Source organism: Taudactylus pleione, unplaced genomic scaffold (genome assembly GCF_031769625.1).
Source record: "Taudactylus pleione unplaced genomic scaffold, aTauple2 ptg000027l, whole genome shotgun sequence".
Classification (NCBI taxonomy): Eukaryota; Metazoa; Chordata; class Amphibia; order Anura; family Myobatrachidae; genus Taudactylus; species Taudactylus pleione.
The window spans coordinates 3,623,975-3,649,403 of NW_028284429.1; the positions used below are offsets into that span (position 1 = coordinate 3,623,975).

Here is a 25,429-nt window from a genome sequence, read left to right on the forward strand (position 1 = left end):
AGCTGCAGGCTGTGTGTGTATAAGGTGTATAGAATGACCTGCAGGCTGTGTGTGTGTATAAGGTGTATATAATGAGCTGCAGGCTGTGTGTGTGTATAAGGTGTATATAATGAGCTGCAGGCTGTGTGTGTATAAGGTGTATAGAATGATCTGCAGGCTGTGTGTGTATAAGGTGTATAGAATGACCTGCAGGCTGTGTGTGTATAAGGTGTATATAATGACCTGCAGGCTGTGTGTGTATAAGGTGTATAGAATGAGCTGCAGGCTGTGTGTATAAGGTGTATAGAATGACCTGCAGGCTGTGTGTGTATAAGGTGTATAGAATGACCTGCAGGCTGTGTGTATAAGGTGTATATAATGACCTGCAGGCTGTGTGTATAAGGTGTATATAGAACATAAATGCATTCTGTGTTTAGATTTGGGTCCCATACCCAAGATATTTCATTATAGTATGCAAATATTCCAAAATACAGAATATTCCGATATCCAAAATACCCCTGGTCCCAAGCATTTTGGATATGGGAGACTCAACCTGTATCAAGCTTTGTAGTGAAATAAGTGGAGATAAAGTACCAACCAATCAGCTCCTAACTGTCATTTTACAGGCTGTGTTTTAAAAATGACAGAAGCTGATTGGTTGGTACTTTATATCTCTCCAAGACTTAGTACATCTACCCCAAGGATCCTTGTGCCCCTGTGGGCATCAGGCTGGGACTAGCACCAGCATGGTCATGGTTATGTCCCGTGTGCAGAGTCCTGCATGAGGGAGGGAGGTGCATGGGGAGAGGGCAGGTGACAGGCAGCCCATAAGTGTTAGGCCGTCCTTTGTTACTCCTGTGCTGCTCCCTGAGGAGAGCCCCGTGCAGCTAGGCAAACCCACCAGTAGGGGGAACAGCGGCCTTTTCTGGGAGCAGCTCCTTTCCTCTCGTGCTAAGTGTGACTGTTTTGCACCAAGAATCACGTATACACCATGCAGGTACACTAACGTGTGTCCTCATTACACAGCTGTGTTCCGGTGATCAGTCACTGACACGCAGAGCTGGCACACGGCCACCGGTCCTATGACCACGTTACTGGATACAGCCGCAGCTTCTGTTTCCTCTTTTAAGCTAAAGATATATTTAGTTCTTGAGCTTCTTATTACTCCATGTTTTAATAAATCTGGAAGGACCAGCGTTATCTATTCGCCATGTATACAAAACTCACAAACCGCGCCTGAGATTGGGAACATTCGTTACGGTCTCTCATTGGCTAAGTCATCAGCTGAGTAAGGCCAGGGCCAGGTAACACACAATCATCTCGCTAAGTGCAATGATTATATAGTAGTCATTTACATGTAAAGGTAGCTGAAGGCAGCATATGCCTGATGCTACATAAGACTCTGATTATGGGGGTTAGAGAATTTCAGTGGACGTTTTTGTTGTCAATCTGCCTTGTGATTGACAGGTCTAGGCTGGTTTAAACAGCCTATCACAGGTTTTGGTAAGGGAGGGTCCCATACTTAAAGAGAGGAAGCAGGGCTCACTTCCTTTTTTGTGACTTGGAAATTCCCACCCGTCCCTTCCCAATGGTTTGATGTACTGTTTTGTTAATTAACTTCTTTTTCAGTTATATTGTGAGGCGGAAGAGCATTGATTCTCAGCGCCCCAACAGGGCGCAAGTGGTAGTTGCGGGGCGCCTTCCTTTCCCAGGGCAAGTTGTCTCTGCCCGTAAGGGGGGACCTGGGCTTCTTCCTAGAGGTGGGGCTCAGTAGTACTAAGCCAAATAAAGGGGGGTGTAGCCTATCGTAACTCAGGTTGCGTCAGAGGCCTTCAGGTAGCCTCATTAACTAGTTTATCGTGGGCTAGAGCTTGGGAGGCAATGCTTTTTTCTTCGCCACCAAAGAGATTGTAATTTAATAAATCTTTGTTCAAATTTGATTCCACTTCAGTTGTCTGTGTCTTCATTCAAGTTAGCAATCAACATCTGTGTAAGGATCTAACTCATCAGGGCATAGAGGGCTTATGATGGCGTGTTATATGTAATGATGGCGTGTTCTATGTGATGCGTTGCAGATTGCCTAATAGTTTGTTGTTTCTTTCTTTATCTCAGGAGTCCATTCCCCTGAGCCAGGAAGACAAAGGACACGTTGTCACAGATCGCCATCTTTGTGGCGAAAACCTTCCAGAACACGGAGTTGAAGAAGACCACAGGCTGGGCGCTGCAGGCTGTGCTGAGGAAGGGGCTCGTACGGTGGGCGGGTGCAGCTGCGGCAGAGTAAGTCTCTCTGTGTAAGGGTCTTCTGTCTGTGTAAGGGTCCCTCCGTCTGTGCTGAATGTAAATGTAACTACACAATGTTGTTCATTCTATCGTCCCATCTGCCGGATCAGGTGTCCTCCCTTATACGATGTGTACAATATATAGCTCCCACCCGCATCGGAATTATTTATTATATGATGCATCGTAATAGTGTGTACCCAGCTGAAGACCCTCTGTCTGTATAAGGTCCCCTCTGTCTGTATAAGGTCCCCTCTGTCTGTGTAAGGTCCCCTCTATCTGTGTGAGGTCCCCTCTATCTGTGTGAGGTCCCCCTCTGTCTGTGTGAGGTCCCCCTCTGTCTGTGTGAGGTCCCCCTCTGTCTGTGTGAGGTCCCCCTCTGTCTGTGTAAGGTCCCCCTCTGTCTGTGTAAGGTCCCCCTCTGTCTGTGTAAGGTCCCCCTCTGTCTGTGTAAGGTCCCCCTCTGTCTGTGTAAGGTCCCCCTCTGTCTGTGTAAGGTCCCCCTCTGTCTGTGTAAGGTCCCCCTCTGTCTGTGTAAGGTCCCCCTCTGTCTGTGTAAGGTCCCCCTCTGTCTGTGTAAGGTCCCCCTCTGTCTGTGTAAAGTCCCCCTCTGTCTGTGTAAGGTCCCCCTCTGTCTGTGTAAGGTCCCCCTCTGTCTGTGTCAGGCCCCCCTCTGTCTGTGTCAGGCCCCCTCTGTCTGTGTCAGGCCCCCCTCTGTCTGTGTCAGGTCCCCCTCTGTCTGTGTCAGGTCCCCCTCTGTCTGTGTAAGGTCCCCCTCTGTCTGTGTAAGGTCCCCCTCTGTCTGTGTAAGGTCCCCCTCTGTCTGTGTAAGGTCCCCCTCTGTCTGTGTAAGGTCCCCCTCTGTCTGTGTAAGGTCCCCCTCTGTCTGTGTAAGGTCCCCCTCTGTCTGTGTCAGGCCCCCTCTGGCTGTATAAGGCCCCTCTGGCTGTATAAGACCCTCTCTCACTGTACACTGCCCGTACTTGCATACACTCGTCTCTGGAGTAGGCGCAGTGTGAAGACACGCAGGATACGCTCTGTAGACCGCCTTGCGTCAATTCTGCATCAGTCCCTTTTAGGTATGAAAATGGGGACTGCCTGGTTTTTGTTACATAACAGCCGTGGTCATGGAATATCCTCATACGTTGCCAATGTCTAACTGAGAAGAGAGTGTTGGGAATCTGCGGATACAAAATCCTAGTCACCCCCTGATCACTGCCAGATTCAGGGACATCAGGCAAAGACTCAGCTGCTTTATTAATTGTCCTTTTTTCCCATTACAGTCTGATGCCCGATGCAGAGAGGCCCTGACTGACCAGGGTAAGTGCTGCATGTAGTGCCACATACACAATACTCACCATCTTACTACCGCGCCTTCCTTCATAGGCATGAATCCCGGCTACTCACTCAGCAACGTCTAACTGACATCTTTTAGCATAAAGGGCGGGATGTACTAAACGGAAAATGTGTTAAAAACCTAGTTTTCTGGGTTTTAGTTCATTTTCTGTATGTATCATCACCTGGCCGCCGGGTCTCCGATGCGGAGGGTAACAACGCCAGCTTTTGTTGGCATTACCCTATAGAAGCCTGTGGGCTTCTTCCGCATCTCGCTGTTATGAGGGATCCGAGCGGATCCCTCCCAGCATGCCCTGCGGCCGCCGCATCACTCTGCGCATGCGCAGGTGGGCTCCCGGGTCATAAACCCGGAAATCCGCGGCACAGCGCACATCGCAAAAGACAGCGCTTATCAGAAGAGCTGTCCTTTGTGCTACTGATCGCATATGTTAGTACATATGTAATCAGTAGGGTTGCGATGTATGGTGGGATGTACTCCGCAAGGTTAATACAAAAGTCATTAAGCTGAATTCTCCAACACTGCCATCAATGTATAGGATATGATCTGACTGTATAAAAATAATGATTGAGTCCCCATAGGAACCCAAGGAAAGATACTGGATCCAGCACCCATTTACCATCACCATTTGCTTAAAAAACTAAAATACACAGCAACGTGAGAAGTAGTATCCCGGCTGCCCCCCGGGCCCTAGATCAGTGTTTCCCAACCTCGTGCCTCAAAGCACACGAACAGTCCAGTTTTTAGTGTGATCTACGCTTGAGCACAGATGGTTAAATCAAAATTACTGGGGTACTAAGTAAGACACAAAAAGAAGAAATACAAGTGCACAACTCCAAATTAACTGATTTTATATATATATATATACACAATTTTGCAATCAATAGAGGTTTTTAGCATATCATGGCCAAGGTTATGGGCCTACCCACCATATCCAGGTAACCTCTTTAGAGTAGGTCCCTAACACACTAGGGTTCAAATCAAGAGCGCAGGACACCCCCAATCTAGCCCAGCTAAGCCACCCCAGGGCACCGCCGCCATAGTAAGAAAAGTGCAGTGTAAGGAGATAGTTAAGAGCAGCCGCAGCTGCATATAAAGAATAAAAATAAAAAAGTGAAATACATGTATAATAAACAGACAGTGAAGCATTAAAATGTGTTATAAAGGAAAAATATGTTATAATGTGGTGCCATGAAGATCAACCAAAGCAATCCAGGGGGACCCACGCCCCAAAAATTAACTAAAGCTGCCTCTGACTGGTGACGCTTATAACAATGCCAGACTCCATGCTCTAAACCAATGGTTCTCAAACTCGGTCCTCAGAACCCCACACAGTTCACATTTTCCAGACACAGGTGTATTCATTACTCACTGACACATTTGAAAAGTCTACAGGTGGAGATGATTATATCACTTTTAATTCTATGAGGAGACATGGAAAACATGCACTGTTTGGGGTCCTGAGGACCGAGTTTGAGAACCTGTGCTCTAAACCAATGTGGTAGGAGTGCTAGTCTGAGTAGAAAGTGTCTGAAGCTTTCAGGTGTGCAAAGCAATGCACTGATTAGGTTACATAGAAAATGGACCTCAGACTGCACACCCTGAATATATATTTGATATAATATATAAAAATTGGAGGTGCTATCTGTGGAGACCATTGATATATACACAAAAAGAAGAAATACAAGTGCACAACTCCAAATTAACTGATTATATATAAATAAATAAATTTTGCAGTAAATAGAGGTTTTTGGCATAATCTTGGCCAAGGTTATGGGCCTACCCACCACATCCAGGTAACCTATGTAGGGTAGGTCCCTAACATACTAGGGTTCAAATCCAGAGCGCAGGACACCCCCAAACTAGCCCAGCTAAGCCGCCCCAGGAACAATATAGGTAAGTCCTGCAATTATTTAGACTGTGTAGTGCAGCTTTGCTTCATTTTTGGGGCATGGGTCCCCCTGGATTGCTTTGGTTGATCTGGTTCAGGGCACCACATTTTAACACATTTTTCCTTTATAACACATTTTAACGCTTCACTGTCTGTTTTTTATATATGTATTTCCCTTTTTTTTTTTTTATAAAAAACAAACAAAAACCTGCCCTAGACAGTAGCCTTGGATGATCCTTGCTAGCAGTGGGGTGATGTGAGGAGGGGAATGGAGGCAGCAGGAAGCTACAGACTGAGACTTATATAGTGTGAGGAGCAGGGTCCCCAGCAGCACAGAGTGTTTCAGGATATGAGTGATGTGTTAGTGAGGACAGGGCTGCATGTGACAGGGGCAGTGACATGATGTGAGGAGGGGAATGGAGGCAGCAGGAAGCCACAGACTGAGAATTATATAGTGTGAGGAGCAGGGTCCCCAGCAGCACAGAGTATATCAGGAGATGTGATCGGTCAGTTCCTTGCAGGAACATTGTGAGATTAAAGACATTTCTAGATGTAGCAAAATCCGTACATCCAACTATCATGTAATTTTCCGGGTTTCCCTCCTTACAGAATGGCTGCAATGTTACAACTCCCTGAAGGATAATATCCCACCATATAGATGGAAAGAGCTGATGCGATTGATTGGTCTGATGGACATTGATATAGAACACATCGATCTGGATCACAGTGATTCACGAGAAAAACACTATCAGATGTTCCTCATGTGGCGCAATCAAACAGGGCGACGAGCTTCCATGGGTGCCGTGTTCCGTGCGCTGGATGAGATGAAGTTGGGGGGCAGTAGAGAGAATATTGTAAATGACATAATGAGCAAAGGAATACGTATTGTATAAGACCCTCCCTGCACATGAACAACTCCGTCTGCTCATCCTATTGTGCCAGATAGAAACATGGCAGCCGCACGACCAGCTTTTCATCTTTACTTGAATAATACATTTCCGTTTGTACCTATTGCTATTATAGATGTACATTTAATATGTAAAGTATGTTCAGTGAACACCCTATTCTGCATTGTACTGTGAATGTTGGGTGATTAGCGCTGCTGATCCTCTCCGTGTGTGTCAGAAGTGGTAGTGACAATATTTCACTTTAAAGGTGCTGTGCCAGTAACTATGACACGTCTGTGTGTAGTACATATGACTCTAACCCTGCTGCCCCCTAGAGGTCATTTGTGGGCCTGCTCTATGCCGAGCTTAAGATTCAGGACAATCTGCAGTGTGACCCCCAGCAAGCTCTGCAAGGTCCGGAGAATAGCCTCAGAGGATCAGTGTTACAAGATTGTGTTGCACAAAGAAAATACCGTCCAGGGTTTGTAGAGACCCTGGGGGGTGGGAGAGATGTGTCGTACACTTTTTTTTTTTTTGACACGTGGAGCAGGTTGTGCTTAATTAGCAACTCGTTTGATTTTTTTCTTTTAATGCTAAAACTATCATTTGTAAATTATTTTCATACATTTCTGCTTTTTAATTATTGAGTTATTTTTTATTGTGTATGTCTTAAGATATTTATGTAATCTCTGTATGTAAAGTTCAGACATACAGTGAAGTGTGTACATTGGGCCTGATTCAGAGCCGCTCGTAAGCGGCCGCTCGTTTGCTCCAAGCGATGTTCGCACATCTGCGCATGCGTATGGGTTGTAATGCGCATGCGCCAACCAGTTATTGCGGTCGGAAATCGTGTGTTCGCAAAATAACAAGTGCCTGCTAATTTGAGTGACAGGATGAGGCGTTTGTGGGTGGTAACGGGAAGGTGCTTGAAAACGGGGAGTGGAGATCGGAACGCAGGCGTGCCAAACGGTCAAAATGGGCGTTTTAAGGGTGTGCATAATTAACAAAGCAGCGTCATCGACCACGTCACTTGGTTGTCTTTTAGCCTGAACTGCTCGCATGATTGCGGTAGGAAAATGCTACCACAAGAATAGCGAGCAGTTCATACGCCTTTCGATGTACTCGATTAATCAAATAAATAGCGGAGATGACGTATGATGCGAGCGGCCAGGGGGCGTCTTTACAAAATAGCGAGCACATGTTTCGTTCGCTCGCTCAGACATAGAGGCGTCAACAGACCGCAAAGAGCGAGCGCTCAATTTAAATAGCCGGCCCCTTTTTCTGAACGAGTGTCCGCAAATAGCGTCCGGCTCTGAATCAGGCCCATTGTTCCCAACCATGCAGCCCTCCTGTAGTACACACTAACCCTTGTGCTGCTCCACAGATGAGTTCTGGTACTTGCTGAGGTTATGTAGCTGCTGAGATGTCTCAGAGATTGCAGTGGTACAAGGCTGTCACCTCATTCTCTTCACTGATTGGCTGTAAGTTATATGTGGGGCTTTATTTATCAAAGCATTCTAAGCCCTATTTCCTATTTTATTCCTATTTATTAAAGGATTGCAGCGGCTTTCACTGGCCGTACTCATTACGGGGGCACTCGTCTGAATGCCTCCCCATGCTTTGCAAGTCCCTCCACTCTCCTGTGATCATTGTCCCCATCTAAGGAGGGCGGCAAGTGGGGATCAGGACAGGAAAAAATGTTTTGTTACTAAAGTAAAGCATTTTCTCCTATACATAGGATATATAGATATATACATTTTATTTCGAGAAAGTGTGTGTGTGTCTGTTCTTTATTCACAGAGTTTTGTACCTAGCTCCACTAAACTTGGCATGGTGGTGTAGTTTGATCAGGATTTGGGCTATGTTTGAAGTTAGTCAGGGCCATGGAGGTCTATATGGTGCCCACCGAGTAGGCTGTGGAGTCTCTGGTTTGACATTTTTGTTTAAGCAGGTTCGCTCAGGATGTCTCCCAGTGCCTAAACCTGTCCTGATTTGAAGGCCCAGGCTGGTATGTATCAGTGGGGGCTGGCAGGGCTCCAAGCACATTTCCATAGACCATGGTCTCCAGTGTCGGTCTGCAATGTAAAAAATGAAGGCTGCAGATGTACTTTCTTTCCATGCTTTAACCCTGGCAACACCAAGTATCCCAGCTCATACATATATATCAGGACAGGCCGTGGAAGCGGGATGAGCCCCCTTATTACCGCTGTCCGCCATTATTGCCGCCTCATTCAGCTGCGATATTTGCCAGAAGATGTGCGTTAGTGCGTCTCCATGTGCATAAATTATATTGTTAGCTACTAATATTAGAGCAGAACATTAATGCCTGCGTTTGAGCCATACGAAATATCTGTATTGAAAAGGGGACCGGTATGTATTACCGCCGGCCGCATTTCCGGCGGTTCAAATCCCGCCAGCGGTGAAGATCCCGACTGCTGCTAAAGGTAAGTAACCCTAATCTTCCCCCCCCCCCCCGACACTTCGTTATTGGTGCCTAACGCCCTGCCCAGTGCCTAAACCTAACCCCCCCCTTCCCCGCAGCTTAACCCTAAGTCTCCCGGGGGGGTGCCTAACCCTAACCCCCATTTCCCTAGCCTAAACCTAACCCTCCTGGGGGATGCCTAACCCTAAGTCCCCCCAGGATCCCTAAACCTAACACCCCCCCCACGGCTGTCCGCGCCCGGCTTACCTTTAATTGGGATGCCGAGCTCCCAGCGTAGGTAAAATGACAGGCATCCCGACGCCTGTCATTTGTACCTTGCCGCGATTAGATAGTCGGGAATGCGTGCGTCGGCTTCCCTTGAAAAGCAATGCACTATTTTGATACAACTCCTGAACAAACTCCTGACATGAACTATAGGTGCAAATGTAACACGAAATTATGCCCCCCTCCCCCCCGTCCCCAACAATATTCCAAATTGCATTAGCAGGCGGTCATGTCTGCCCCCATCCTCGACGCTATCCCACCTTACTACTACTGTAATGGCGCATACACACGGTCAGATTTGTTGTCAGATAGGAACAATAACGATTATAAAAATCGTTCAATCGTTATATCTGAAAGAAAATCTGACATGTGAGCCTGCAGCGATGAACGATGCGTGTCCCCCCCGCACGTCCGATAACGATATCTGACATCGACTGCGTTTGCAGTCAGAGTTTGGCGATTTCATTCATTTTAATGCTGTCTGAAATCGTTCAAATCGTTGGTAAAATCGTTCATCTGACAGATCTGGCCGTGTGTATGCAGCATTAGGATGAGTTCCTGTAGGTGCCAGTGAATGGTGACAGTATAGCGCGAGAAAACGCAGTCCTGTGTCTTCCAGCCCTATAAACAGCGCTGGACCCGCATTCATGGCGTCCCTATGATCGGAAGGACTATCTGACATTTTGGGATAAATAATTGGGGTAGCAGTAGAATAATCCTGGGAGATGAATGTTTCCTATTTTTTTTTTTTAATTATGATGCCCCTAAATCAGCGGTTTGCAACCGGTGTGCCGCGGCACACTAGTGTGCCGTGGCCAGTTGTGAAGTGTGCCGCGGGGCTGTCCGAGCCACCGGGCACATTTTACTATACTTCAGCATCCCGGGCCGCTGAGCTCCTCTGGGAGACTCAGGAGCGACCGGGTAGTGACCTGCAAAGATGCGGCGGCGTGACATCACAGGTCACACACGCCGCGTTGTCCACTGCCCTCCAGCCTGCTCTGCCAGCCAACGTCCTGCGCCAATCAGCCAGTCCGCGCTCTGTCCAGGCAGGCTCTGCAGCCTGCCTGGAAGCCCGCCCGCACGCGATCCTGCTGCAGTGTGAGTGACAAGGGGGGAAGAAATGTGGGTTTTGTGGGGACCAGACATTTTTTTCTTCTTCGTGGGTACCAGCCATAGTTTATTTTTTCGTAGGAACCAGTCATGTCATTTTTTTTAGTGAGAAACCAGCCATATGTTATCCAGCCATATATTTGCCTATTTAGTGGGGAACAATGGGCCTGATTCAGAGCCGTTCGCTATTTGCAGTCTGTTCACACCTCTAAGTCTGAACGAGCGAGCAAAACATACGCTTGTTTTTTTGTTAAAAACACCCCCTGGCCGCTCACACCATACGTCATGTCCGCTATTTATTAGATTAATCGAGTACATCGACCAGCGTATGAACTGCTCACTATTCTTGTGGTTGGTTTTTGCTACCACAATCTTGCGAGCAGTTCTGGCTATAAAATAACCCAGTGACGTGAACAATGACGCTGCTGTATTAATTATGCACACCCATAAAACGCCCGTTTTGACCTTTAAGCACGCCTGCGTTCGGATCTCCACTCCACATTTTCAAGCACCTTCCCCTGTAACCACCCACATACGCCTCTTTCTGTCACTCAAAATAGCAGGCATTCGCTATATTGCGAGCACATGAATTTCGGCCGCACTGACTGGTTCGCGCATGCGTATAACGATCCGTACGCATGCGCAGATGTGCGAACATCGCTCGGAACGAGCGTACTGCCGCTAGCGAGTGGCTCTGAATGAGGGCCAATGTGTTTTGTTTTGTTTTTTGTTTCTGTGGGGCCAGCCATAGGTTTCTTTTTCTGTGGGGAGCAATTCTGTGGGGCGCAATGTGGTATGGTTGTTTTTTTTGTGGGGAGCAATGTGTTTTTTTTTTTCTGTTAGGCCAGCCAATGGGATTGTTTTATTCTTGTGGGGGCCAATGTAGTGTGTTTTGTTCCTGTGGGAACTAATGTAGTGTATTTTTTCATAGTCCGCGCACACCGCATCGCCGGATAGTGTGCCTTGGCAATTTTAAAATCTTGTGTAGTTTGCCGCGAGTTGAAAAAGGTTGAAAATCACTGCGCTAAATACTGTAACTAGAATAAGATCAATATTCTTAACTATTCTATAGGTAAATTGCCTAAGTGTGAAAATTAGTATGATCATAAAAGAAAAGAAACATGAAGTGGTTAACGCGCCCCTCACATGTATACAGTGGAGGCATTTGTGGGCAGAACCATGTCTGAATGATGGCACTAGTTGCTAGTGAGTTGAAAGACTAAGCCAACAACAAAATGGCTGCCTCCACTCCATGGGTATGCTGAAGTAAAGAATCGAGAATGTGGTGTTTGTCATGCATCATAGCAAATCGGCGTGAGACATTTGGCAACCATGTGCGATGCCAAGCATTGGCGGATTCTGGTGACATAGCGTCACCGCGTTAACTGACGTTAGTTAGTCTGTTTAGTAAAACCGGTTGGGAAATTGTACTAAGCGGTGATAATGATGAAGAGGAGACCGTCATGTACCCAGATATAGCTGCCATTCAGCAGGCACGTGCTATGTTGGTGTAAGACAAATGACCAATATTGCAAGCTGAACCTTAAAACAGCTAATATCTGTAATAAAATTCAAATTTGCCCAAGAAACGTGTCTGTGGTTTTTGTTTTTATTGTTTTGCCCTGTGAACTTCAACTTCCTTATCTGTGGGACGTAAGCTAGCTTGAAGAAGGCAGAACCCCTGCCGAAACGCGTTGGAGACCCCATACGCCCACATTCCAGACCCACGGCCTACTCCCACCGAAGCTCCTCATCCCCATGGGGACCTCCGGTTGGCCTCAGTCGTCCCATTTGCATCGCCCCCGCATTTGCTGCAAGCGCCTCCACCCTAACCATACAGACCACAGATCGTCACACATCAAGCCCGTCCCGGGCAGTCCATCTACCTGCCAGAAGGGTGACTCACACCGCACCCCCGGCTCTCACAGGGGGACCCACCCCAGTGACCCGGCACCAGTGTCAGTTCCCACAAGCAACTTAGCCCCACTGCTGCATTCACAACCACCAGCACCACCCGGTCGCTGACCGCTGCAAAATAGAAGATCCTCTTGAACAACAGCTACTCATCTTTACCACCGCAGCAGCTTCAATCAGTCAACAAGGAACTGCAGCAACGCAACACCCCTACAGCCTACCGACCTCAGGCCTTACCTACCGGTAAGTATAAGACTTCGAGACTTGTCATTCTAACGCGGGACGCCGCCAGGTGTACTACACCCACCACACCATACCCCTCTCGCTCTCCCTCACCCACCGAGACTCCCAAGACTGTCGACCATAGTGTCCAGCAGGGGTAACGTGCCGGTCTATTGAACTGCACGGAAAGGAGCCCCCTGAAAGGGTCGACCCACCTTCCCAGTTTCTCCCCCCCACCTCTCTCACCCACCTTGTTGCCCGGGACTATAAAGGAGAAGCACTGTGACTACTCCAATAAAACCATTTACTCCCACCTTGTGCCCGCCTCTGTCATTCCAGTGGTCCACCCCTCCCCACTCATTCACACCACACACACTAGCAACCACATACACAGTCCAACACTCCCCCATCATCATTGCACCCACAGGGTGAGCGCACCTTCCGTACCCCACTGTCTCCATCAGGCAGAGGGTTTGTCGTCCGGCTTAGAAGCTGGACGTCTGGCCGACCAGGACCTCTTAGTTTGCTGCTTGGTTGTCCTGCGAGAACTAGATGGTCTAGAGGAAGACTGTCCTTTTGCTCCTCCCTGAAGGCGAAAGGACTGAAAAGAAGACTGCCTAGACTTCAACGTAGCATATGATGGCAGACCTGCAGATTTGGAAGCTTCCGGAGTAGCTATTAGCTTATCTAACTCTGCTCCAAAAAAAATGGGATTTTGGTACCTACCGGTAAATCCTTTTCTCTGATTCCACAGGGGACACTGGAGGTGCTTACGCTAGGGTATACAGGCGTCTGAAGCTCCTCCCCCTCTATGCCCCATCAGCCGTCAGTTTAGAAAATGAAGACCGAGAGGAGATGGGAGAACAAGCGGAGTGAAAGGGAGAGAAGAACACACAATAATCAAAACATACAACATACGGAACAAACCGAACAGGCAGGCGAAGAGCGCTGAGGTGGGCGTCCAGTGTCCCCTGTGGAATCAGAGAAAAGGATTTACCGGTAGGTACCAAAATTACATTTTCTCTTTCATCCACTAGGGGACACTGGAGGTGCTTACGCTGGCGATGTCCCAAAGTTTTCCCCACGGGCGGGAGCGCTCTGCGGCATCTGCAGAACTAGGCGGCCAAAATGGGATGCCAAAATAGCGAACGTATCAAATTTGTAAAACTTGACAAACGTGTGAACTGAAGACCAAGTGGCAGCGCGGCACAATTGTGACGTGGAGGCTCCCCTACCGGCCGCCCATGACGCACCCACAGAATGTGTGGAATGAACCAATATGGACGAAGGAGGCCAACGTTCGGCACTAACATAAGCCTGCTGAATAGTCAGCCGGATCCAACGTGCCAAAGTCTGCTTAGACGCTGGCCAACCCCTCTGAACCCCATGACAGAGGACAAAAAGCGACTCAGACTTACGGAGGGAAGCAGTCCTGTCAACATAGATGTGGAGAGCTCTCACCACATCCAAGGTAGAAGAACCACCAGAGTCCTCCACCAAAGACGGTACCACAATAGGCTGATTAACATGAAAAAGCCGACACTACCTTGGGAAGGAAGGCAGCTACCGTCCGGAGTTCCGCCCTATCAGCATGAAACACAAGGTAAGGTGGCTTATAGGACAGAGCACTCAATTCTGAAACTCTATGAGCCGATGCTAGAGCCAGGAGGAGGACCGTCTTCCAAGACAAGTACTTAATATCAACCTCTTCCAAATGTTCAAACATGGTCGACTGAAGAAACAGAAGCACCAAGTTCAAGTCCCAGGGCGCTATCGGAGGTACAAAAGTCGGCTGGACACGCAAGACCCCCTGAAGAAACGTCTGCACCTCAGGAATGAGGGCCAATTTCTGTTGAAAGAAAATGGAAAGGGCAGAAACCTGCACCTTTAAAGTTCCAAGACGAAGGCCAGAATCCAGACCCGTCTCAAGAAAAAGCAGAAACCGGGACAACCGAAAAGTCCTAGAGGGAAGATCCCGACTGGAACACCATAAGATATAAGAACGCCAGATGCGATGATAATGCGCAGCCGAAACTGGTTTCCTGGCGCGTAGCATGGTGGGAATAACAGAGTCTGGGATTCCTCTGTGTCTTAGACACGTATACCGGAAGCTGACGATTCAATCGTGATGCCATGAGGTCCACCTGAGGACATCCCCATCGACGTATCAGCGCAATGAATACGTCTGGATGAAGCTTCCATTCCCCGGGATGGATATCCTGGCGGCTTAGGTAATCCGCTTCCCAGTTGTCCACACCCGGGATGAATACCGCTGACAGGATTACTGACTGGCTCTTGGCCCACCGGAGGATCTGAGTTACTTCTCGCATGGCCATGCGACTCCGAGTCCCTCCTTGGCGGTTGATGTACGCGACGGCCGTCGCGTTGTCAGACTGAACTCTCACGGACGAGTCCTTAGAAACTCTGTTGCTTCTATCAGAGCATTGTAAATCACTCTGAGTTCCAACACATTTATTGGCCACTTTTGTTCTAGAGGGGACCATCGACCCTGAAAGTGATAATCGAGGACTACTGCTCCCCATCCTCGAAGGCTGGCATCCGTTGTTACGATGATCCAGTCCCACACTCCGAATCTTCGGCCCGCTAAAAGATTGCTGGATTGTCTCCACCAGAGAAGGGCCACTCTGGTAGCTGGGCTCAGACGGATCTGTCGATGTAGAAGCAGATGAGACCCTAATCCCTGTGATAGCAGGTCCAGCTGAAACACCCTTGAGTGGAACCGCCCGAACTGTAGTGCCTCGAAAGCAGCTACCATCTTCCCCAGGAGACGCAGACAAAGTAGTATGGACACCTTCCTTGGTCTGAGTACAAGCCGAACTAACAACCGGATATCCCAGGCTTTGTCTATTGGAAGAAAGATCCTCTGTGATGCCGTATCTAAGATCATGTCCAGAAGCAGGCGCTTCTGGGAGGGATTGAGATTTGATTTCTTGAAGTTGATTATCCAACAGTGTTGGATTAGAGTCTGATATGTCAGTAAGGCATGACTTGTTAGAAGAGATACCGATTGCGCCTTGAGTAACAGGTCGTCCAAATAAGGGACTATGGCCCTCATTCAGAGCCGTACGCTCTGAGCAGAGCACACGCTCTGAATGAGGGCCGGCCTCCATGAAAATGGAGCATCCTCCTGGACGCTCGTATAGCTGTGGGTCACCACCCACAGGCTATACGAGTGTGCAGTTTGATGGCCGCGATGGTCTTGACCATCGCGACCATCGAAACTGCGAGCCGGAGCCTGCGGTTGAGGTTTTCAACCGCAAGCTCCGGAGTGATTTTGGCTCTATCAGAGCCAAAATCACTCCCACTGACATCACTAGTGATGTCAGTGGGCCGGCTTCTGACGGGAGGCGTTCCCGTGGGAACGCCCCCGTCAGGGAGGCACGCCCCCGGCATGCCTACCAAAGGGGGCGTGCTGTCAATCAACATCGACAGCACGCCCCCTTTGATCAGACACAACGAGCGAAGGACTTTCCTTCGCTCGTCGCGTCTGGCGCATGCGCACGACGGAGCTCCCTCCGTCGTGCGCATGCTCAGTCCAGAACATCGACCCACTTGCGAGCGGACAGCCGCTCGCGAGTGGGTCTGAATCAGGCCCTATGTTCACTCCCGATGACTGAAGGAGAGCAATCATGAGTGACATGAGTTTGGTGAAGATGCGGGGAGCCGAGGATAACCCGAACGGCAATACCCGAAACTGATAATGATCTTTCAATATGGCGAAACACAGAAAGGCTTGGTGTGGTTCCCAGATGGGAACATGGAGATAGGCATCCTTGATATCCATAGATAATAGGAACTCTCCTGGTTCCAAGCTCGCAATAACAGACTGCAGAGACTCCATTTTGAACCGATACATCTTCAGATACAGGTTCAATGACTTGAAGTTCAAGATGGGCCTCACCGATCCATCCTGTTTGGGTACTACAAATAGATTTGAGTAAAACTCCATACCTCGTTGATGTTCTGGAACCGGAACTAGCACAGATGATATTACTAGAGACTGGATAGCCTCCTGTAGAACCATGGCCTTGTCTGCAGGTATTGGCAGACTTGTAGTAAAGAACCGAGGTGGAGGGGGGACCTCAAAGTCTAATCGGTACCTCAAGGAAATTAGTCTGCGGATCCACGGTTCTGGAGAGGTCTGGTTCCAAACCTGTCGAAATCCTTGCAGGCGGGCACCCACTGTAGGTGGTCCCAGGTGGGACGGAAGACCGTCATGCCACCTGTTTCTCAGTTGGTTTAGACTCCTTTCTACGTGCAACCGTGTGTGGGCGACCTCTACCTCTGCCGCCTCTTGCTTGTGAGTGAGCACCTCTGGCTCTACCACGAAAGGAATTTGGCGCACAAAAGGAATGAAACGAAGGTCCAGTGTTAGATCTTCTGGGAGCCGATGCAGTTGACGGGAGAAAGGAAGACTTACCCCCCGTGGCCTGGGATATCCATTTGTCTAATTCCGGGCCAAACAGCATGTCACCATTGAATGGTAAACCCTCCACCGCACGCTTGGATTCTGTGTCCGCATGCCAGGCGCGTAACCAGAGGGCTCTGCGGCCCGAAATAGCAGAAGCAGATATGCGAGCACTAATCTGATATCTTTTGACGCTTCTCCCAGGTAAACTGCAGACTCACGGATGTGTTCTGCTAGTAGGCGTAACTGCTCTGGAACTACCACAGTCCAAACCTGTAATCAACTGGTCAGCCCAGCAAACCATCGCCTTGTTAACCCAAGCAGTAACAAGGGTTGGCCTAAGCTGAGCACCCACTGCGGTATAAATAGATCTTAGCGTTGTCTAAAATTTACGATCCGAAGGATCTTTTAGTACTGTAGCTCCCGGTACTGGGAGAGCTGTTTTCTTAGAGAGATGGGAGACGGACGCATCTATTGGAGGGGGTGTTTCCCACTTTTCCATCATGGATGATGGAAAAGGGTAGCTAGAAGGAAACCGGCGCGGAATTTGGAACCGTTTATCCGGTTGTTTCCAGGCCACTGAGAGCTGCTGTTGAAGATGCAGTGAGAATGGAAACACCGCCGAGCTCTTTGGTTGTTCACAAAATAATTCACACTCCTGGGATGCAGGAATTACATCCTCAGGTAAGTTAAGGATTTTTCTGACCGCCAAAATTAGAGATCTCCACCCCAGGAGAGGTGGACTCTAACTCTAGAGGGGTATCGTCCTGTAATGCTTCCTCCAATTCCCCTTCCTCAGTATCCTCTGTAGCGAGGAATTCCTCGTCAGACTCTTCTGACTGGAGAACAGTCGATAAAGGACGCTTTTGTGTCGGTCCTTGTAAGGAAGTGGAGGGTGCGGACACAGCTGTACCCATTACCTGTACCAGGGTGTCTAGAGACTTGGTTAGCCCAGCACCACAGGGAGGCTGAGACTTACGTGCCTCAGCTAACTCTGACGTTAAATCTGCCATTACGCCTACCATGTCAGCAGCTCATGTAGGCGCAGGTGAGGCAGTAATAGCCATAGGTGGATCAATTGCTATACAAGCATCACATAACGTGGACCCAGCGGCATGCGGTTTGGTTAGGTTGCTGTTACACCTAGAACAGACAAACATCTCCTGTTTGATATGGATACACACAGTCACCACACACAGAGGGACAGAGTATAAACAGAAGTAATGAAAACAGAAGGCTGGCTTCTGTGCCTAATTTGTATCTGCACACTGTAGCCAGGTTGGGGAGCAAGAGAATCCAGCCTCTGTAGCTCTGCTGCACACTTCCTGAATAAGGGAGAGATGCAGTGTATTAGTTAAAAACGGCAGCCACGCTGTTTAACACAGCCGCTTGCCGCGTATAGAAGAGAGCCCGCGCTGATTAGGCTCCGCCCCCTTCTTCATGCCCAAAGGGCTCCAATTATGGCTGCTATGTAGCCATTACCTCCCCCTCCGCGCTACACCGCGTGTATCAGCGGGGAGAAGCAGGGAGCCGCGTGTAGCGCTGTGTACACGCAGCTTCCCTAACACAGCGCAGGGCAGCGCCTGCAGCGGGACAGGAGCCACGTGTAGCGATTGTTAAACTGCGCTATGTACAGACTAGCACAGCGCAGACATGCTGTGTTAGGGCTGTTGGCAGCGGGGCAGGAGCCGGGGGATGCGCAGCATGTTACTCACTGCGTGTCCCCGGAGGTCTCTCTCGGCAGGTCAGCAGAGTCTTCTCTTCTTGTGTGTGTGTGAAGACTCTGTTGTGGCGATACGGAGCTGTCAGGAGCTCTTTTGGAATGAGCCCTGCGCACTCCTTCCTGATGTTCTAAAACACCAGGGCGCCAGGTACCCGGACCCCACCTTTTAGATAGGTGGCGAAGGGTACCTATAGGAATGTAAGAGATGTATAAAATAAAAAATAAAGAAATAGATAAGTGTATTGCTGGAGCACAGCATAATGTGACCAGCTCCTAGAGGCACATTTTCTAAACTGAGGGCTGATGGGGCATAGAGGGGGAGGAGCTTCACACTTCTAAATTATTTAAAGTGCCGGCTCCAGTTATCCACGCCTCTATAACCCAGCGTAAGCACCTCCAGTGTCCCCTTCTTTGACCCTGTATCTGTTTTCTAGGACCTTAACCAAAGGACTCTACGAGCCACCACTGAGACTGCCGATGCCTTAGAAGCTTGGAGCCCTGCATCTATCGCAGCTTCTCCCAAATAGGTGGCCGCTTCCTGTATGTAGGAGATATATGTCAGCTGTCCTCTGGTAGCATTTGGTAGAGCTTCTTCCAATGCCCCCGTCCATTCTTCAACAGCCTTGAAGGGGTTAAAGGAAGTGCTTAGGGTTACTATAGCAGTTGTTTGTAAAGTATAAAGGGTGATCGATTAAATATTACAATAATTTATTGTATGGTACTCAATATTAGCAATCTACACAGCAAAAATACATAAAAAACAATTCTAAACATTTATAATAATAGATATCAGCTGGTAAAATTAGGGATCTCTTTCATTCAATGCTTTAATTGGGGCTTGTAACAAGCCGATTACATAAAAAGCAACTTTGTTGCTGCTTTAGTTAAAACAATCCTTAATATAGTGGATTAAAGTAGAAATAGTTAATGTAGCTTCAGTGAGAATGACACATTTGTTACAGTGCGCTGTGAAAAGTGCGTATAAGGAATGATCTCACCGCTTGTATGATCTCCGTATACGGTCTGATGTCGATTCGTATAGTCCATATCCCATTGGCAAAAGTGATTAATTTCAGGGATCCTCTGTAACAAGAGTCCCTTTTGCGGAATCTAGGTATGCTGGATGGATTCTGTAGCCAAATATTGTTAGCCAGGTTTATAGCCGGGCTGTAAAAATTAGGGCAGTGTCAGCCAGTTGATCCAGGCGTTAGTAACTGCAGGTAAGGCTTAGTTACATCCATGATGAGCCGTTTGCAGTATTTATCCGCAGGTCTGTTTCCTCCGACATGGGACTTCCTTGCAGCGGATGGCTGTATATATGGCTAGTAACAGTGGCGAGTCGTCGGCAAGGTTTTATCCATATGTCAGGGCCGCTTCCGGCAGGCAGGTTCCTGGCGGCGGACGGATATATGTGTAGCTCGCTGTATGTGTAGCTCACTTTATTGCCGGGCAGCCTGATAATATCCACAGAGAGCCGGGACGTCTTCCGGCAGTCTTTAAAGAAGAGTAATTGGCCGCTAGTTTCTGGGGGGTACCCCCGTATCACTTAGTCACAGTGCCGATGCCTTGACACGTTTCTCTACCTTACAGACCAGCAGTTTCCTCAGAAGGATCAAAGCTAGCATTTGGTAGTCTCTTCCAATGGCCCCGTCCATTCTTCAACAGGCTTGGCTACCCAAGCCCCAGCAATAGCTGGTCGAGTAACAGCTCCAGATGATGAAAACACTGCTGTAAGACATGTTTAAATTTTTCTATCTGTAGAATCTTTAAGAGAAGATGCTGACGGAATAGGCAACGTAGCATTCCTGACTAAATGTGTGACATGAGCATCGCAGTAGGAGGGATTTCCCATTTCTTACATTCAGAAGCTGAGAAAGGATACAACGATGCTAATCTTTGCAGAACATGGAACCGTTTATCTGGGTTACACCATGCCTCTTCCATAAGCTCAGTGAGCTGCTCAGATTTAGGAAACTCAGCTTTTGCCACCTTCTGGTGTTTAAACACTGGAGCCTTATTTCTAGGAGCTGGTTCATCATCCTGTTTATTTAGGATTCATTTGACCGCCGTCACTAAAGAAGTAACATCCACTGTAGAAGGATGGTCCTCCTCTTCCGAACTAGACCCTGGAGAAGAACCTGGTGCATCATCTGATTCTTTTGATGATGCGTCTGAATCTACATGCTGAGCAGACTGATAAAAAGATAACCTCTGCTTAATTGCCTTAGTGACTACCGGTCTGTTAGCAACAGCTGACTGAGCCATACTCTGACTTGAGTGGGCATAAACATCCACCAAGGAAGGATGTATAGGAGGGGCAAGCATAGCATGGGTGTGCTACGTTTCCCAGCATCGCTGCTAGCAAGCTCTGCTGTGACCCACCAAAATCACCAGAGACGTTAGTGGTGTTGTGGCCCGGCGGAGGTAGACGGAATCGCAGTGCATGCATCTTAATACAGACGCTCTGCACTGCTCACTCAAAAACATAGAGATAAAACATAAAATAAAAGCTTAGGACTGCCTGAGCAGTCCCCTGCTGCACCAAACGAACAACTGAAGGCCTGTGGTCTATGTGGAGGTGGACCAGAGGCATCCTGGGAGCTGAACGCTTTTAACTGTTTGGTGCCTCGATCTCTCCAATCACATTATCCCCATGGTATCCCTGTGGATCCCTATGGACCCTGAAGAAGAAATGACAGTTAGGAGCTGATTGGTTGGTACTATCTCCATCCACTTTCTCTCTCCAAGGCTTAGTACATAGACCCCTGTGTCCATCCCTAGATAGCAGTGGCCCCTTGCTGGGATGAGGATGAAAATCACAGTACACCAAGTACATATAACGGTGGGATGGAGGTACTGTATACAGAGAGTACGGTATGTAATGGGGGGGGGTTACTGTATACAGAGTACTGTATGTAATGGGGGGTACTGTATACAGAGAGTACTGTATGTAATGGGGGCACTGTATACAAAGAGTACTGTATGTAATGGGGGGTACTGTATACAGAGAGTACTATATGAAATGGGGGGTACTGTATACAGAGAGTACGGTATGTAATGGGGGGTACTGTATACAGAGAGTACGGTATGTAATGGGGGTACTGTATACAGAGAGTACTGTATGTAATGGGGGGTACTGTATACAGAGTACGGTATGGAATGGGGGGTACTGTATACAGAGAGTACGGTATGGAATGGGGGGTACTGTATACAGAGAGTACTATATGGAATGGGGGGTACTGTATACAGAGAGTACTATATGGAATGGGGGGTACTGTATACAGAGAGTACGGTATGGAATGGGGGGTACTGTATACAGAGAGTACGGTATGTAATGGGGGGTACTGTATACAGAGAGTACTGTATGTAATGGGGGGTACTGTATACAGAGTACGGTATGTAATGGGGGGTACTGTATACAGAGAGTACGGTATGTAATGGGGGGTACTGTATACAGAGAGTACGGTATGTAATGGGGGGTACTGTATACAGAGTACTGTATGTAATGGGGGGTACTGTATACAGAGAGTACTGTATGTAATGGGGGGTACTGTATACAGAGAGTACGGTATGTAATGGGGGGTACTGTATACAGAGAGTACGGTATGTAATGGGGGTACTGTATACAGAGTACGGTATGTAATGGGGGTACTGTATACAGAGAGTACTATATGGAATGAGGGGATTGGGATTACAGACTGCCAGTGCCCCGGGGTGACACTCAGGGAGGAGGCTGTGCTGAGTAAGACGCCACGGGAGGAGCAGAGAGCCGGTCACCGCCTGCCCTGGCCCGCCCTGTACTACCAGGCCGCAGCGTCCCTGTTGCCGGGTAACCGACTCCGCCGGAAGTGGGGCAGACAGCGGCTTCCGGACACGTTATGTTGATAGTTGCATCAGCGGCTGAGGAGCAGCAACATAAAGCAGCAGGATGGCGGCAGCTGCCGGGGAGCAGGGTGAGTGTGTGCCCCATGAGCCGGCTCAGGGCCCAGCTGGCACATCTGTACTGTGTGTGGGTGCATTGGTGCCAGTAATCCAGGGGGAATGCCACCCCACAGATAGTCAGCTCTTCTGCCAAATCCCAATGTCAGATTACAGGTAATGCAGGTGACAGCACAGGAGCTTAGCAAGAGGGGAACCCTTTCTGGAAGAGGCTGTGTATACAGAGTATATAGATACATACAGTATATAGATACATACATATACATACACATATACACACACACACATACATACCTCTTTCCAGAAGGGAGACATCTATCTATATATATATATAGGGTAAGGGGCGATCACCATTTCTCTGGCTGTAGATGGTCTGTTAGCAGAACTCTCCACGAGAATGTACATTTGTAGGGTATGTTAGATACCTTGCTGACAGACGGGATGCCGGCTGTGGAAATCCCGGCATCAGAATCCCGACCTGGCACTAAAGGTAGGCGCCTAAATCCCGACGCCAGTTTAGATACGGACGCCGGAATCCCGACAGCCGGCATCCCGAACGTAGTCGGGGGGGTTAAGGCTAGACACCAATGGGGGTGGGATAGGTTTAGGCACTAACAGGGTGGGGAGGGTAAGGGTGCAAGAAGGGAGGGTTAGAGACAGAAGGGGGGAGGGTTAGTGAGAGAAGGGGGGAGGGTTAGTGAGAGAAGGGGGGAGGGTTAGCATAGTTATGGACCCCTGTCGGGATACTGACCCTTGGGATGTCGCTGTCGGTATTTTGACAGCTGGCATCCCGACTGCTGGGATTTCATTCCCAACGCCATTTGCAGATATAGGATAATATCCTTCTAGAAGTGCTCATTTTCCTTTCGTTGCCATGTACCAGGGTGTGCGCTTCTTCTGTCGTCCGTATGTAACTGAGTTACAAGCGGGTGAGGCTAGAACAGTGTATGCAGGACAAAAATAATATCACCACATACATATTGCCCGTAGTGTCATGGCTGCTAGAGGAGGTCGTCTAAGTACATAATGGCTAAGGCGCAGAAGTATTTTTGTGGTCCGACCGTGCTTCTCCATTTGACGCACATGCACCCAGATTTATGAGAAATGCGCACTGGTTTACGGTACCTGCCCGTGGTTTTTGTGGTGGAGCAGACGTAAGCACAGGGGGAGCGGAGATGATGGACAGAATGAGGCCATCCCCGGCTATTTGGTAGTATGCACTGCGGTGTGCCTCGCATGCGGAGCTGTACAATAAGAACATCTACAAAGTAAATGCATGACAGCAGAGTTTATGCAGCCATTATGCGTTACAGTATAGACAGAAGCCGGTCTGCAGGCACCATATCCTGCACGGAATCTCTGCATCTTGATGTACTAACCAAAGTAGGTTGTGTAGAGGCTGATCCACACAGATGTACTGAATTCATATAAGCGTTCTATCGCCTCTGTTCTCGTGTAAAGAGAACACATTGGGTGGGAAGAATTTGATTGTAGCAGTGTAAAGCTGCATACATACACACGTAACGATTCTGTTAATGAACGATTTTCGTTCAGCTTTTCCCTTGAAAAAGTGAAGATTTTTTGAAGTGTAATGAACCATTTATTGAACGTTTTTTTTCAACGATAAACGAAAAATGTTCCTTCCCTTAATGAAAATTGTTAAGCTGGTCAGTCTGAAATGGACGATGAACTACAAACCAGGAACGCGCATGAACGATTATCGTTCATCGTTATAACGCAGAAAGTGAATGATTTTTTTGAACGATAATGACGTCGTTATAGTTAAATCATTCACAAAATCGTTCCGTGTGTATGCACCTTTAATCATGAGGTTCCTTAATACTCGCTGTGGAGGAAAACATTCAGAATAAACCCACGCGTTTCCTAGGAATGTCGGTGGAACCTTTTTGTGCGCCTCCCTTACACAAGCTGTACTGACAATCCTGCTGGAAATCCCATCTACATGAAAGATGGGGATCAGTGAATCCCTCCCTACCTCACCCCTGTGCGCTCTCCAAGATCCTTCTCATTAGCAACCAAGACGCATTCCGCCATTCATGCTCAGGAGCCAGGCAGCGACTGTCCCAAGTGTACCCATCTGTCACTTTCAGATGCAGTCACAGTTGTCAGTCCGGGTATAAATTAAATGCTAAACTAGCCCCTCGCTTACTCTATCCCATGGGTCTCATTCTCACCATTGCGTCAAAACATTTTAAGGCACATCACATTTCTCATCTGCTAACGCCGGCTAATAATCCAGCAGATTGTATTGGAGAAAGCGTATTCCGTTTAAAGCACGTGGAATGTTATTGACACATCACTAAAAAGTGCCAAAGCGTATGTTTTTTATTTTCTTTCCCCACTTTCCCAGAGTATATGAGACATTAGTGTGACGTTGACCATTACACCTTTCCAAAGTAATGTGACCATCAGGTCTGTGAGCGCATGCAAGTACGGATCCCATCCTTCATGTAATCGCTGTAAACGCCTGTCAGGCCAATGGTGTGTGATCATTATTATTTTACTGTGTGATTAGCAAGAACGCTGACTTGGGGTGGGGGCTTTGTGCTTTCTGCTACTTATACCCCTTTCAGATATACGACCCGGGAAATTTCCTCCTCAGACCCGGGAATTTCTCCTGTGCAAAATCCCAGGTATTTGGTCAAGACCCCCCCTTTCACACTACAGTGTCTACCCGGGAAATTCCCGGGTAGCACCATTCAGACAAGAGCAGGGTTTTTCAGAGTTTTACACAGAAAATCACAGTTTTGTCATTTTAAGTGGACGTTATGCTGGCACACATTAATGAGGTCATGCAAAGGTGGGCGCTTGGTATAAAGGGACTGGGAGGGGCACCCATAAGGCATTGCTGTATTGATTAGAAAGAACCATTTCAATAAACATTAATTTGGTGTTATTGTAATAAATACAAAGACATAATATTTGAATTGTTCAAAAAAATCTTTTATTTTAATAAAGTCCTTTTGTTTAAGTTGC

At 48.1% G+C, this 25,429-nt stretch overlaps 2 protein-coding genes across 4 annotated transcripts in view; both read left to right on the forward strand.

Annotated features, from left to right (window-relative positions):
• Positions 1–11,781, forward strand: part of LOC148539156 (tumor necrosis factor receptor superfamily member 10B-like) — a 49,719-nt gene extending 37,938 nt beyond the window's left edge. For both annotated transcript variants that reach the window (XM_088451803.1, XM_088451804.1), the window contains 3 exons: positions 2,092–2,256; positions 3,540–3,576; positions 6,111–11,781. In XM_088451803.1, the coding sequence (XP_088307929.1) occupies positions 2,092–2,256; positions 3,540–3,576; positions 6,111–6,394 (486 nt within the window). In that variant the 3' untranslated portion in view covers positions 6,395–11,781. The remainder of the gene's footprint in view (positions 1–2,091; positions 2,257–3,539; positions 3,577–6,110) is intronic.
• A 10,491-nt stretch (positions 11,782–22,272) lies between these two features.
• CARS1 (cysteinyl-tRNA synthetase 1) overlaps positions 22,273–25,429 on the forward strand; it is a 67,408-nt gene continuing 64,251 nt past the window's right edge. Inside the window, exon 1 of one of the 2 annotated variants that reach the window (XM_088451805.1) lies at positions 22,273–22,446. In XM_088451805.1, the coding sequence (XP_088307931.1) occupies positions 22,422–22,446 (25 nt within the window). In that variant the 5' untranslated portion in view covers positions 22,273–22,421. The remainder of the gene's footprint in view (positions 22,447–25,429) is intronic. The other variant, XM_088451806.1, reaches the window with a different exon arrangement.